At 38.6% G+C, this 14680-nt stretch overlaps 1 protein-coding gene across 1 annotated transcript; it reads left to right on the top strand.

The window, feature by feature from the left end:
• The first annotated feature begins 7141 nt into the window (after window positions 1–7141).
• On the top strand, window positions 7142–11387 carry LOC119407458 (piggyBac transposable element-derived protein 4-like). The gene is made up of 2 exons (XM_037674283.1): window positions 7142–8750; window positions 11245–11387. Exons 1-2 carry the CDS (start codon window positions 7142–7144, stop codon window positions 11385–11387), a joined length of 1752 nt encoding a protein of 583 aa, XP_037530211.1.
• Window positions 11388–14680: the final 3293 nt, after the last annotated feature.

Below are 14680 nucleotides of genomic sequence, written 5' to 3'. Positions count from 1 at the left end.
ATATATACAAATTGGCATTAAAATGGAAAAATATATATATTTTTAAAGTTGCAATAAATGTAATATTTGGTCACTTAAAAAAATCTGAAAAATGGAAGTTTGTTAAACTAATTGTCCTTAAAGAACTAAAAAAAATAGTTTTAACAAAAAGTGTTTTAATTTGATATTTCTGAGGCTTAGATAGCTCTAAAAGATCAACAAAAATTTTAACAATTGTATTTTTAAGCAAGTGGTATATTTTTCTTATAAAGTTAAAGAACAATTTGAGGGTTAAATGTAAAAAAATAATAATAGTAAACTGCACTGGGGCTAAAATTGCCTAAAGTGATGTTTTGGCATGTCTCCTGGCATGGGTCAGTCATATTTAGAGAGAAATGAATCTGCTTTTTAAAGTAGTATTCAGCAACCCACAAAACTGAGAGGAGAGGAATGTTATTTTCACCCAATATTATGTTGCATAACGTTTGTTTTAATTTGACCCTGAACTAAGTTTGTTTTTAACTTTAAAAATTATTTGCAAAAAGCACATACACACAAAAAAAACTTTCTTCACACAGAAAATTAGATATTACTTTTTGTAGTATCTCAAGTAAAGTGATCAAAGACCTACCATTCAATTTAACAAATAGGACATAGATTCATCTTTCTATCCATTCATCCATCCATTAGCTTTATCTGCCTCTTCCTTTTCAGGTCACAGGGTCACTGGTGCCCATATCCAGCAATCACTGTGCGAGAGGCAGGGGACACCCTGGACAGGTCTCCAGTCCATCACAAAGACACATAGAGACAAACGAGACAACCAACCATTCACTCTCTCACTCACACCTAAAGACAATTTAGAGTTACTAATCAGTCTAACATGCATGTTTTTGGTCTGTGGGAGGAAACTGGAGTAGCAAGAGAAAACCCACATATGCATGGAGAGAACATGCAAACTCCACCCAGAAAGGTCCCCAGACCGGGATTAGAACCGGGGTAACCTGCTTGCTGAGAGGCAACAGCTCTACTGACTGAGCCGCCGTGCTGCCCCCTGTGAAACCCCAGTGATGGGATGTAACTAAGTACAAATACTTTGTTACTGTACTTAAGTACATTTTTCATGTATCTGTACTTTACTTAAGTAGAGTTAAATGTGGGTACTTTATACTTTTACTCCACTACATTTTACATCAAGTATCTGTTCTTTCTACTACACTACATTTCTATAACGCGTTGCATTACAAGTTACATTCATGTTGGGGCTTTTTGATTTATTTGTTACTTTGAAAGTAACCAACAGTGAGAGGGGAGCTGGTCCATTGAATCACTGTAAAGTGGGCAGGTAACGTTAGGCCCACCTTCAAGAAGAGCTGGGCCAATGACATATATTCTAGTATATATGTCACTGAGCTGGGTGCACCCGCAGCACCACTAACACACCCAAAATGTATTCCACCGCAAGAGAGACAGTACAACAGGACAGCTTGTTTCTCCCAAAAGAGCCAGATTGGACTCAAAAATCTTTGAAAACCAACTTCTTGTGAACTTGAACAAGAAATTCTTGTTTCAGTTCATGGGATGTTAGGAGACAAGACACGTTTCCAAATGGCTCGACACTCGGGTCCAAGTTTTAAAAATGGTGTCAGGAAGTTAAAATATTGTTCATTATTGACCCATTACAAGGTCGACTAGACAGTATTTTAACTAGAGTTGATGACAAACTGGAGTCAGTGGAAATGATCAGAGCCTGTTCCTTTGTTAGTTGTGTCTAATGCCCCTTTTGTTCAGGCAGACAACCTTTACTTAAATGGTTTTACTGCAGTTAAAATGACACATTATGTACACATTAGGTAATTAGGAAGTACTTTTATTTTTAATACTTTAAGTATTTTAAAAGCAAGTACTTATTTACTTTTACTTAAGTAAAAATGTTAATGTGGTACTTCTACTTTTACTAGAGTACATTTTTGTCTGTTTATTTGTACTTTTACTTAAGTACAGCGTTTGAGTACTTTCTCCACCACTGTGAAACCCTTAAATTAAAAATTTCGTAGCGATCAAGCACATTTTAATAAGTTACATAACCATCCTGACAAACAGACGATAATTTGAAGAGCGGTCGAGTACAGATGCCCAACGGCCTTTTTACTTAGAAAAGGTCAATTTGATTTACATCCAGACCAAGAAAATAAACCAAATAAACAAACGCATCAATAACAACATGTTGTTTTTTAAGGTGTTGTATTGATTTATTGTGGTTAAATGTAGAAACACCTTGTAAGGACAAAGAGGAAAATCTGCACTCAAGGACAGTCTTGCCCTGGAAAGAGTTTGATTCTGATAATAATTTGTCTGACTTCAGCTCATTGTATGTTTCTCGCTGTTTTTGACCTGTTCCCCAAGTGCTAAACTAGTTATTAGGAAATAAAGCAGTTAAACATAATCTTAAACACAGTAAGAGACAAACAAAGCAAAAAAAAAAAAAAAAAAAACAAGAGAAACTTTGCTGCAAATATCAAATTTCAATGATTGCACTTTTTTATTTGTTGAGAAATTTCATGTGCAGGTCACCTGCAGTTTTACAAGGGAGGAGAAAGTTGCTGGTCCCTTGTTTCAAGGAATATTTATCTTGAAATTACTGATTTGATGGCGAGCGTGATGATTTGATGATCCGTTTTGGAGATCCTTGTGGATGGAATAAACAATGAACAACGGAGACAAAGAGAAATGGTGCTTGCCTGAGTATTTGCGTGTCGTCACATGGGTCAAAACTGGCGCTCTATATGTCTTGAATCAATGACCCAGAAAAGAAAGACACTAGCGCTTTAAAAGCAATCCATGCAGTCATCCCACAGTAAACCATTTGTTCATTGTAAGCAGCCTGAATAAAAGGTGCATTTCTTGATGTTAAAGTGAGGATGTAGAATATTAGAGGAGCTAAGGAAGAAAAGGGAACAAAGATAAAGAGAAACGGGACACTGATGGGGATTGAAAAAGTGGTACCAGGAGGGCCGTTAGGCTCTGAGGGAAAAAGAAGAGTCAGCAAACCAGAGAAGCTGTAAATGAGGGAGTAATGAAGCTGTGCTGGTGGGGGCAGGTGATCTATAATAAATGAAGCTGAGAGGGGGGAGGAGAAAAGAGGCTGTTAGCTCCACATTTTTTGGTTGGCAATAAGCAGGCATCCAATCAGCAGCATCCTGACTGACCTGTGTAGGTGATGGCAGCAGAGGGGAGTTGGTTTGAGGTTTAATCATCTGGTTTGATTTTAGGAGTCAAACAAAGATTGATGCTTTTTCTGTAGCTATTAGCAGTGTCTGAAATGTCCTTTATCTGAAGCAGCAAATTGTTTTTGTGGTGGAAGCAAAACAAGGTATTACAGCTGGACATAAAAAAAACATAAAATTCTACCTATTTTGCAGTATACAGTTTGTATGAATGAAATGATTAAAGCTGATTCAGCAACTAAGCTAAAGGGTGCTATACAGAGGAGATATAAAGATTGTGTATTTGTGGAATAACAAGTCAACTTTATTTGCAATCCCATTCAACTAGCATGTAATTTGTGCGATGACGGAAAAAAATTAACTAGAAAATTTCTTTTTTTTTTCTAGTTTTATCTTGTCCCTGAATTAGCTGGCATGTACAGTACAATACTTGATTTATGAAGCACTTAAAAAACAACACCATTGACAAATTGTTCATATATATATACTTCTATGAACAATTAGCATCAATTTCATATTAATTTAGAATCACAGATCAACCAAATGTGTTTTTGGTCTATGGGGTGGATCCGAAGAACCTGGAGAAAACCCATTCATGCATTAAAAAAAACAATTGAAGTCCTGGATAACCAAAACTAAAATCAAGGACCACCTTACTCTGAGACTGATATGAAACCAACCTCACCCTATACCAGGGCTATTTAACTAAATTGCTCAGGGGGGCACAGTTACTGAAAGCCAAGAGCTCAGGGGCTGGACATCCAGCAATTCTTGTCATTACGTAAGTTTGTTCTATGGTTTAAAATCTAGTTTTATTTCAAATGAAACCATTGGTGGGCCGAACTGAGTTCATCTGTGGACCTGATTTGGCCCCCGGGCCACTAGTTGAATAGCTCTGCCCTATACTTTTCTTGCACATCTGACAAAGCAGTTCAAATTTTTTGATACCTTGTTTTATTAGATATTACCAGAGTCTGTCATTTCAAAACAATAGCAAGTCTGTTTGGACAAAAAGATCAATGGCTTCTCTTTAAAAGGGGAACAGAGAAAAGGACTCTCCAGTGAACAAGAGTTTAAATGTTCAGTCTGGTCTGGCCAAGACTAGAATACTGACACATTGCTCTGGACACAGGATGAGACAACAGCTGTAAGAGATGTCATGTTCAAAGGCAGTGCTCTGGGTTCTGTCTCTTTTACGAATATTAGCTGAAGAACTTGAGCTCAGTTGCCCTGTCAGTACACATATGTTGAGACATTTTTAATTTTTTATTTATTCATTTATTTTTGATCATGTAAAAATGGAGAACTGGTGCACTACTTTGTAGAAAATTGTTCAAATGTTACAGCTATACTAAGATATCAAAGAGATCAATGTTTGCACAAGATATCTGTTTGTCTTGCAGTTGCATGAGTGAGCCCATGTAAACCAAAAAGGGTTCATACAAAACATCTTTTGCTAAAACAACTAATTTTAAAACCTGCCTGGTACGTTTTAGAAATAGTTTTTCTTATTAACACAAGTTTGTTCAATTCGGCTCCCGAGCTGTTCCCCATCTGAATGAAACTATGAGAAATTTTAGGACAAGATTAAGTTTTATTAATAATTATAATAATAATGTTTAGCCCAATAAATATGATGTTCTGGCTTTACAAATCATCAAAATTTTGTCACGTTACTGGTGTTGCTGTTACTTTTTTATTTTATGACATATATTTTTCTCAGTACATTCATAAGAACATAAAATGCTTAACTTGTTTTTGTTAGGCAGACAGAAAGACAATTATTATTATTATTATTATTATTATTATTATTAATAATAATAATAATAATAATAATAAACAATAGTCCTGCTTTTCTTTGTAAAATTGTATAGTAGCTTGCTAATATGTCTAGCCAAAGAGTTTTATTCTAACCTCATAAAAGTCATTAACATGTTCAGAGCCTGCAGCCCCTTTAGCTGTTTTAGCAAAGCTAATCAGTACATTATCTTTAAAGCAACTATAAAATTGTAAATATAATTTTCACTGAGCCATAAGAGGTTTTTTTGACCAGATAATTAGACTGATTAAAAAAAATGATGTGACTAATTGTTTGCCATGAATGATTAAGTGTCTCAAACCAACTTCAACACGTTACAAGCTGATTAATATATTGCACTAAGAGGAACTCATGGTTGAGTGGAAAGCAAGAAATCAAAGTTATGGTTTGGAAAATGGCCATCAGTAATGCCAAGTGAAGATAATTAGCAGATAATGGGCAGGATAACACAAAAGGACATTTTTCGTCTTTATAGTGGTACTTTTTTTTTTTTAATTTGAACGATACACTCATAATAAAATCTCTTAAATATCACCTCAGTAAAGCTTCTCAGAGCAATCCTGAACACCACATGGGAGTAATGCTAATGCCATGTCCTTTAATGGAGCTCGTTTTTTCCTGCAGTCAACAGCGCTCCTGTAGTCCTGTTATAAATCAACATAATGAGGCGTAAACTAGCATTAATTAGCATACAGGTTACAGGATCACTGTAAGATAGATAAAGGCAGATAACATATAGTTTTCATTATGAACTTGCACAGCTCACCACATTAATTTAACTCAGCTTTCCTTTGCCAGATAATTTTATTTTGCCTTTTGTAAAGTGATCCGGTCCAATGTTGCCTGCCGCAGAAGATGCTTCTACAAAGATCTTTTGTGAGGCAGTGTCAAAAAAACGGATACATCCTTCTGGGAAGTTTCTCCATCTTGCGTTGCTGAAAAGACCATTGAACTATGTAAATGCAAAAACTGAAAATATAACTTGTTTTTCTGTCATCTGCTACCATCTGCAGGGGCCACCACAGTCAGTGAACAATGAGTGATTTGGCAATTGTTTTACACCGGATCCCCTTCCTGATGCATCCTGGGCTCAAACCCGCAGCCTCAAGATTACTACACAGTGGCGCAGAACGCTGAGCTACCACTGCCCCCAGTAACTGAAAAAGAAAAAAAAATGATAAAAGATTTTTTAAACCATTTTGCTTCTGTAAAAACATGCTAAGTGAGGTGAGTCCATCTTTGTTTTACTTTTTGTTTCTCTTTTCATCAATTATTTTTCCTTCTTCATCTTCTCCACTTTCCAAAAACAAGAAATGCCTAAAAAGAGCTTCTTTTGTTGATGTTCGATGGTTGGACGAGGGTAAACACACACTCTCTGGAGGCTGGGACCGTCGGTTATGGTTGCTTCTATCAGTCTGCCACACGGCATAATTAAGCTTCCAGTCACAGCATGCAGTCCTGGCCCCCTTGGAGTGTCTTTATCTAAAAAGGCAGCATGTGCAGATATAAACCAGTGCAGGGGACAATTTGTAGAAATGGGAGCAACAAAAAAGTGGGTAGTTAACTATCTATCCAGATCAGAATTTGTTGTTAGCTCATGAATATCTTGTTTCTTTACCTTCATTTAAATCATATTTTTCATTTTGACCTCCACCAGTTTCCCTCTTCACTGTCAACCATAAAATGTCAATGTTTCCATTGATCAAACCTGAGAGATGATCAAAGTGACTTCCTAATAGCTTAACCCTTGTGTTATGTTAAGGGTCAATTTGACCCGTTTCAATTTTTGTGTTGATCAAAGTGCAGGTTATCCTTTCTTTTTTTCCATGAAATGTTGTGACTTTTTCTCCTCTAGGGTCATGAACTTCTATGTAAAATCTGGACTCTTTGATGTGTTGTTAAATGTCTGCACACAGTTTGTATACAAAGATGATGTTGCGGGTCATTTTGACCCGCACACAGAGTAGCTGTTAAAAATCCAAAAAAAAAGTCTTTGATGTACTTCATTTTGATTGCCTCTGAATAAACATTCAGAACCAGGTGTGTGTGGAAGAGGGACTTTCTCTCCCCTGTCCTTGTCACTGTTTCCATGCCCGTTCTTGGAGAAACACCAAAAATGAGCTCCAGACGATTTACAGCTGAAGAAGCTTTTTCGCAGCTTATGAACTGGGATAGTGATGTAGAGGAAGAGGTTTCAGAGACAGAGGATCCTTCAGAGCCAGAGGACAATGCCATTGATGATCCAGATTTTCAATTTTCCCATGATGAGGAGGATTCAGAGGACGAGTCTGCAGGTGTCCCTTCTTCAGATGAAAACCAAGAAATGCAACAATCGTCATCCACAGAGGGGACATGGACATCTAAAGATGGTAAAATAAAATGGTCAACATCACCACACCAAAGCCAAGGTAGATTGTCATCTTGTAATGTCATCAAAATGATTCCTGGTCCTACAAGATTTGCTGTCACAAGAGTTGATGATATTGAATCAGCATTTCAGCTCTTCATATCCCCACCCATAGAGAAGATAATCCTCAACATGACCAACTTGGAGGGGAAGCGTGTCTTTCAAGAGAAATGGAAGCCACTGGATCCGACTGACTTGCATGCTTACATTGGAATCCTGGTGTTAGCTGGCGTATACAGGTCAAAGGGTGAAGCAACTGCAAGTTTATGGAATGAAGAGAATGAAAGGCCAATCTTCCGAGCAACAATGTCTTTGGAGACATTTCACATGATCTCTCGTGTGATCCGATTTGACAACCGTGACACCAGAGCTGATCGACGTGAGAGAGACAAACTTGCAGCAATCAGAGATGTCTGGAATAAATGGGTCGAAATCCTGCCTTTATTGTATAATCCTGGCCCCCATGTTACTGTCGATGAGCGCCTCGTTCCATTCAGAGGACGCTGTCCATTCCGACAGTATATGCCAAACAAGCCTGCGAAATATGGCATCAAAATGTGGGCAGCCTGTGATGCAAAATCCAGTTATGTTTGGAACCTGCAAGTATATACTGGAAAGCCACCTGGAGGAAGACCTGAGAAGAATCAGGGAATGCGTGTGGTTTTGGAGATGACTGAAGGGCTGCAAGGTCATAACATTACATGTGACAACTTCTTTACATCCTACCGTCTTGGAGATGAACTTCAGAAGAGAAAGCTGACTATGTTGGGAACAGTCAGAAAAAATAAGCCAGAACTTCCCAGTGAGATTCTGAAGATGCAAGGAAGACCTCTGCATTCCTCAAAATTTGCTTTCACAGAGAAAACAACACTTGTTTCTTACTGCCCAAAAAGAAACAAGAATGTTCTTGTGATGAGCACAATGCACAAAGACGCATCTCTGAGCACACGAGAGGACATGAAACCGCAAATGATTCTGGATTACAACTCCACAAAAGGGGGAGTTGACAATCTTGACAAAGTCACAGCAACATATAGTTGTCAGCGCAAGACTGCCCGTTGGCCTTTGGTGGTTTTCTACAACATTTTGGATGTGTCTGCTTACAATGCCTATGTGCTGTGGATTGAGATCAACCAGCAGTGGAATGCCAGCAAACTGTACCGACGTCGACTTTTCCTGGAAGAACTAGGCAAAGCACTCGTCACTCCAAAGATCCAGAACCGGGTCAGGCCAGCTAGATCCCCAGCAGCTGCTGCTGTCATCGCAAAGGTCCAGGGCAGGGCATCTGACCAACCCACAATGGATCCTTTGGATACAGGTACAAAGAAACGCAAAAGATGCCAAGTCTGTCCCTCTCGAGATGACAGTAAAACAACTACCTCTTGTGTGAGATGCAAGAAATACATCTGCAAAAAGCACATAGTCACATTCTGTCCATCATGTGGGGAACGCTGAAAATGTTGACTGTCAAAAACCCGAGAAAATGCGGCAAGTTAAATGCAAAAAAAAAAAGGGTTCGTGAAGAGGGAAAAATTGAAATCAGGAGTTCTTTAATATAGTGTTGGAAGTGTATATCTCTACTTCTCATCTCTTCTAAATATTTGTATAATCTAAAATAAAGTTCTTATTGGTTTAACTTCATTTTATGACTGTTTTGAGTGGATTTACACAATGCGGGTCAAAATGACCCGCAACATAATAAACGTATTTTTTTCTCAACATAATACAAGGGTTAAGTCAATTAAGTATAAATTCAGCTTTTATGTCATCTGTGGAATGAGATGAATAATAATAACACATATTTTCAAAGTAAGAACTGTTTGGACAATTATCATCATGAGCTATAACGACTTATAACTGTCTTGCTTTTGTTTCTAAATAAAGGGACTGCCATAGAAATCACAGGTGGCTTTGCATATTTTAGCATGAAGTATGCCTGGGGCAACATAAATAAGCCACTTTATGTTGATCTTTGCTTAAATAATTTTTCATCAAATGTAACAAAAGATCAGCCAGTTTTTAAAGAGATGAATCGTGTCATTAGTATGTCGGACCTCATGCACATCAGAATGAATGTTTATTTCCAATAATAAATGAATAAAACAAAAATGAAAACATGCAATGACTTCATTTTCTGTAGGTGTCACCATCAAATTGCTGCTGTTCATCTTACATATGTCCTCGTGCCAACATGTGACAGAAGTCTTTTGGGGGTATCTTCGGGGATCTTTATTTTAAAATTGACTGAACTGAACAGCAGTTGTGCCCATATGGCTTTCCTCACTTCCCCTCTAATGACCTTACTTGGGAATAAATTTCAGGACTTGCAAACATTCACTGGGAAGAGGCTCTTTGACAGAGCTGTGTATACTTTCTAAGGGTTGCATTTATGTGGTGCTTTGCTGGTCCTGTAGGCAGTAAAGTGGGTGTAACCCATTACACCACAGCAGGAGAGAGGCAACTGACTTGGCAGGACATCTGTCCTTAAAACATACGACTGGACAGAGAAACACATGTGTTTTATCTTTTAGTTAAAATGTTTCTGATTCATTTTTTCCTACACTTGTACACAGGAGCAAATACACACACCATGTGGTACCCTGCAGTTTCAGAAATTACATTTATGAAATGATTCTGTGCTTTTTTTTCAAGAGCATTTTATTTGGCTGTCAATTTGTCTCACACATAACCTTTAAAACTCCCTAATATTTAGTCAAAGGTGTCTTACATCTGAAGATGTACAGTCACATGAAAAAGAAAGTACACCCTCTTCAGATTTTAGGGTTGTATGTCTCAAAACAAAAAGGTGTAAAACTTGATCCAGTCTTTAACAGGTTCAACAGTTATTCAAATCTAACCTCAAATGTACAAAAGCACACAATACATTTCACCAAGTTATAAAACTAAAACAAGGACAGAATAGAAAATCTGTTTGAAAAACCAAGTTCACCCCATGATTCAATAGTTTATATAACCCCCTTTAGCAACAAATCTTCATCCATCCATTATATTTTACCAGCTTCTTCCTTTTGGGTCACGGGGGTCACTGGTGCCCATATGCAGCAGTCACTGTGAGGGAGGCAGGAGCCCAGTCTCCTGTTCAACACAGGGACACAGAGACAAACAACCATTCACTCTCTTACTCTCACCTAAGAACAATTTAGAGTTAACAATCATCCTAACATGCATGTTTTTGGTCTGAAGGAGGAAACTGGAGTACCCGGAGAAAACCCACGCATGCACCAAGAGAACATGCAAAGAAAGGCCCCTGGCTGGTATTCGGACCGGCAACCTTCTCTTTGAGAGGCAACAGCTCTACCATCTGAAGCACCATGCCTCCCAGCAGCCAATCTTAAAATAGTAATTTTCTGTAGAAATATATCAGCCCTTTTGTGGATATGAAGACATTTTGAGACACTCTTTTTTACAACATTGATTCAATTCATTAAAGATTGCAGACATTTGTTTTTGAATCGCTCTTCATGTCCCACTTCAGCATTGTAGTCAGGTTGGAGTCTGGACTTTCAATGGGCCATTACAACACCTTAATTTTATTTCAGCCATTTTGTAGTAGATTTGCTGTGAACTGTACGGCACTTTTTTCACAGAGAGTTTTAAATGGATTTTTAAATTGAATTACATCAACATGAAAAATGTCTGCATGAATCTTCAGTGTAAATTTGTTTTCACTGCCCTCAGCCCACAGTGGTGCTCAGAATCACACCACAGACAGGTCATGGCCCACATCAAAGCTACCATCGACATTAGCGAGAACCCATACCAGTATGCATACCACAAGAATTGAACAACAGAGGACGCCATCTCCTCTGTGGTCCACTCTGCTCTCATTCACCTGGAGCAGAAGGACTCCTATGTCCATATGCTCCTTGTGGACTTCACGTCTTCCTTCAGCACCATGATTCCACAGATCCTGATGGACAAACTACTCACATAGGACTAAGCCCCTCCCTATGCAACTGGGTCCTGGATTTCTTAACCAACAGACTGCAGTCTGGGATAATTCACAACTTCTCATCATCCACTATAACCCTCAGCACTGGCTCCCCTCAGGGCTGTGTGTTGAGCCCCCTCCTGTTCATTCTGCTCACATATAACTGTGCACCTACCCATCCAGGCTGTCATATTGTAAAGTTAGCAGACGATACAGCAGAAGATGGAACACCTGGATGGCTGTTGCAGGAATAACAACCTCCACATAAATGTGAAGAAGACAAAGGAGATGATCATGGATTTTAGAAGGAACAACCCTCAACCCCAACATCGGAGGATCTGCGATGGAAGTGGTCTCCAGCTACAAGTACTTGGGTGTGCACTTGCCTCAGCTGGGGCAACAACACTACCAGCCTGATCAGAGACTCTACTTCCTCAGGCGGCTGAGGCGAGCTGGTCTGGGAAGCTCAGTCCTAATCTCCTTCTTCAGGTGTGCAGTGGAGAGCATTCTGTGCTCCAGCATCAACATGTGGCACAGGGGCTGCACAGCTGCAGAAAGGAAAGCTTTGCAGAGAATGGTGAAGGCTGCACAGAATTCTGTTGGAGTCAGCCTCCCCACCATCACAGACATCTACTCCTCCAGATCCAAGAAGAGGGCCAGTTGCATCATGAAGGACCCCACTCAACCAGCAAACACACTTTTTGCCCACTCCCCTCAGGCAGGAGGTTGAGGAGCATAAAGTTTAGAACCACTAGACTGAGGAACAGCTTCTACCCTGAAGCTGTTGGATTCATGAATCCATAACCAGGAAAATATCTGTAAAAAAGAAGTGGAAAAAAGATAAATCACTGTAATGCCACTTTAATTGGTGATATGGGACTTATCTGTGCTGCTGATTATCCATGATGCTGATTTCTTACCTTTACGCTGATGTATTCATACCCTTCTACTCACTACAGACTCATGTTCAGGCTGCTGTTTAATACACCATATTATTTTACATTATTAATGTTGTAAATGAATGTTTTGGAGGCAGAACCCAATGATGCAGGCAGGACTCAGAAACTAGGTGGTTCAATGAAGAAATATTTTTAATAAACACAAAATAAATGACCTGACGTGGCAGCTGTACTCACATAAATACTAAGAAACACGTAAGAACACGAAGGTCTTTTGATCTCTTACAGGCAGGTAGGTGAGTTGTATGGTTGAGAGGAGGGCAGATGATTCTAGGTAAGTCAGATCCTGGTTTGAGGAGCGCTGGTGGAGCATGAAAGCAAGTGGTTGGATGGCAGCAGAGCAGCTGAAAGAGATCCATAAGGAGGTGTGGAAGTCACAGGTATGTACAGGAGTTGAGCTTTGCGGAAGGTAACAAGGAACCCAGGACTGGAGGCTCAGGAAACAGGTTCTATAAGAACGCAAGGAAAACGCAAGGTAAATATTACTTAAATATGAGATTTAACACAAGGAGGCCAATAGCACAAATAGGCAAGTAATGCTCCAGCAGGGAAAGGAGCTCGTCTGCATCCTCTTTATAGTCCTGGAGCTTGTTAGTGGAATGATCCCCAGCTACTGCTTGATGGTGCCACCCTGGACTCAGGAACCTGCAGGAAGAGCTAGAATCCCACATTGACTAGATATGCCTTAAGTTTACAGTCTAGACTGATGATTTGGCAATTCAACAACAGACACAATATAGTGCAAATTAACTATTCAATCTCCTGCTGACTGTGTACTACCCCATATTAATATATTTTGCTAATTAATTTCACCTTGATTATAGGAAAAGATGGATCAATATGACAAAATTGATTTTTCAGCACTCAGATACTGATATTATATCCCCACCATCTGAGTATCAGATGGTGGGGATATAATACTCATTGTTTATTGAATTCTCCATATGAAAATTATACCAACACAAAAGTTGTTCACTAAAATCTGGTAGAAAGAATCAGATTCTGTCAGCAACAGAGTTTAAGGCTGTCTAACAGTTTTAACTGAGCACATGTAAAATATGAAATCTTGAATCTATTTAGCCTAATGATGATGAGGAGGGTTGTTTTATTTTAAACCATTAATGTATTCAAAATCTCATGAAGTCTTCACAATGATTAAAGTGTTCAAATTAGAAGAACAATTTTCTGTAAATTGGGTATCTTAGGATTAGGCTGAGAGGGCAAAATAAATTAAAAACAGAAGAAGACTGAAAGAATAAAAATGGAAATAACAGGTGAGTAAATGGATAAGTGGCAATAAATTATTTGGGGAGGCAGAAAGACAAACAGAGGGAAAAGAGGTGGTAAGATGTGAATGCATGAAGGGACAATATTATTTGTCTGCCTGTTCTAAATAAGCCCCATGTTGTGTATAAATGTACATGAGTGTGTGTGCTAGTTAAACTCCCAGTAACCTTTGTTTTATGACAAATCAGCTTTGCTTTAATTTTGCATGCCGAACCTTGTCTTCACACTGAGTTTCACCTCATTCTAGCTATGTGCAATCATCCAGAGAGCAGTCTGGCATGAGGTGTTTGTCAGGGCCAATTAATATAATTATATATTTACATAAAACTTGAAGGCCTGAGGCTTTAATGGTTTCTACAAACTGAAGTTTTTAACAGCAGGACACATCATGACTGGCATCATTAAACCTTTTGCAAGCCTTTTATGTTTCACACCCATAATTCATTACATGAATCATTTTACACAAAACTCACTTTAATGTAAGAGTCCTGGATATGGCATGTACTGTCATTAGATAAAATCTCAGCATCTTAGCTAATGTTTTCTTATGAGTCAGTTTTTCTACTTATTTCTCCAAGCATTTCAATATGATCTAATGGGTGGATACTTTTAAAGTTGTTTCTTTAAATTAAAAAAAAAGGTTAGTTTTAAGTTCTGCTATACAAATCCACAACACAAAAAATGCACATAGGGAAGAAGAAAATGGTCTAATAATGCCTGCTGCTAGCAATCTGTTTCTCCATAGCTTGTTTTTTTGAATTGATAGGTTATTTTTAATTATTTAACCTTTATTTAACCAGGCAAATCCCATTGATATCACAGATCTCTTTTGCAAGGGAGGCCTGGGCCTGAAGGCAGTTAACATGCATGTTTTTGGTCTGTGAGATGAAACTGGAGTACGCAGAGAAAACCCACGCAAACACGAGAAGAACATGCAAATTCCACACAGAAAGACCCAGGTCCAACCGGGGATTGAACCCAGAACCTTCTTGCTGTGAGGGAATTGTGCTAACAGCTGAATCACTGAGCCGTATACATATATATACATAT

This window comes from Nematolebias whitei, chromosome 3, assembly GCF_014905685.2.
Source record: "Nematolebias whitei isolate Nwh7 chromosome 3, NemWhi1, whole genome shotgun sequence".
In the NCBI taxonomy this organism is placed as follows: domain Eukaryota; kingdom Metazoa; phylum Chordata; class Actinopteri; order Cyprinodontiformes; family Rivulidae; genus Nematolebias; species Nematolebias whitei.
This window is presented reverse-complemented; position numbering and strand designations above follow the sequence as displayed.

Coding starts and splice junctions, on each gene's coding strand:
- LOC119407458 (XM_037674283.1), top strand. CDS start 7,142: ATGAGCTCCAGACGATTTACAGCTGAAGAAGCTTTTTCGCAGCTTATG. Junction 8,751..11,244: donor AATGGATCCTTTGGATACAG/GTACAAAGAAAC, acceptor ATTGAACAACAG/AGGACGCCATCTCCTCTGTG.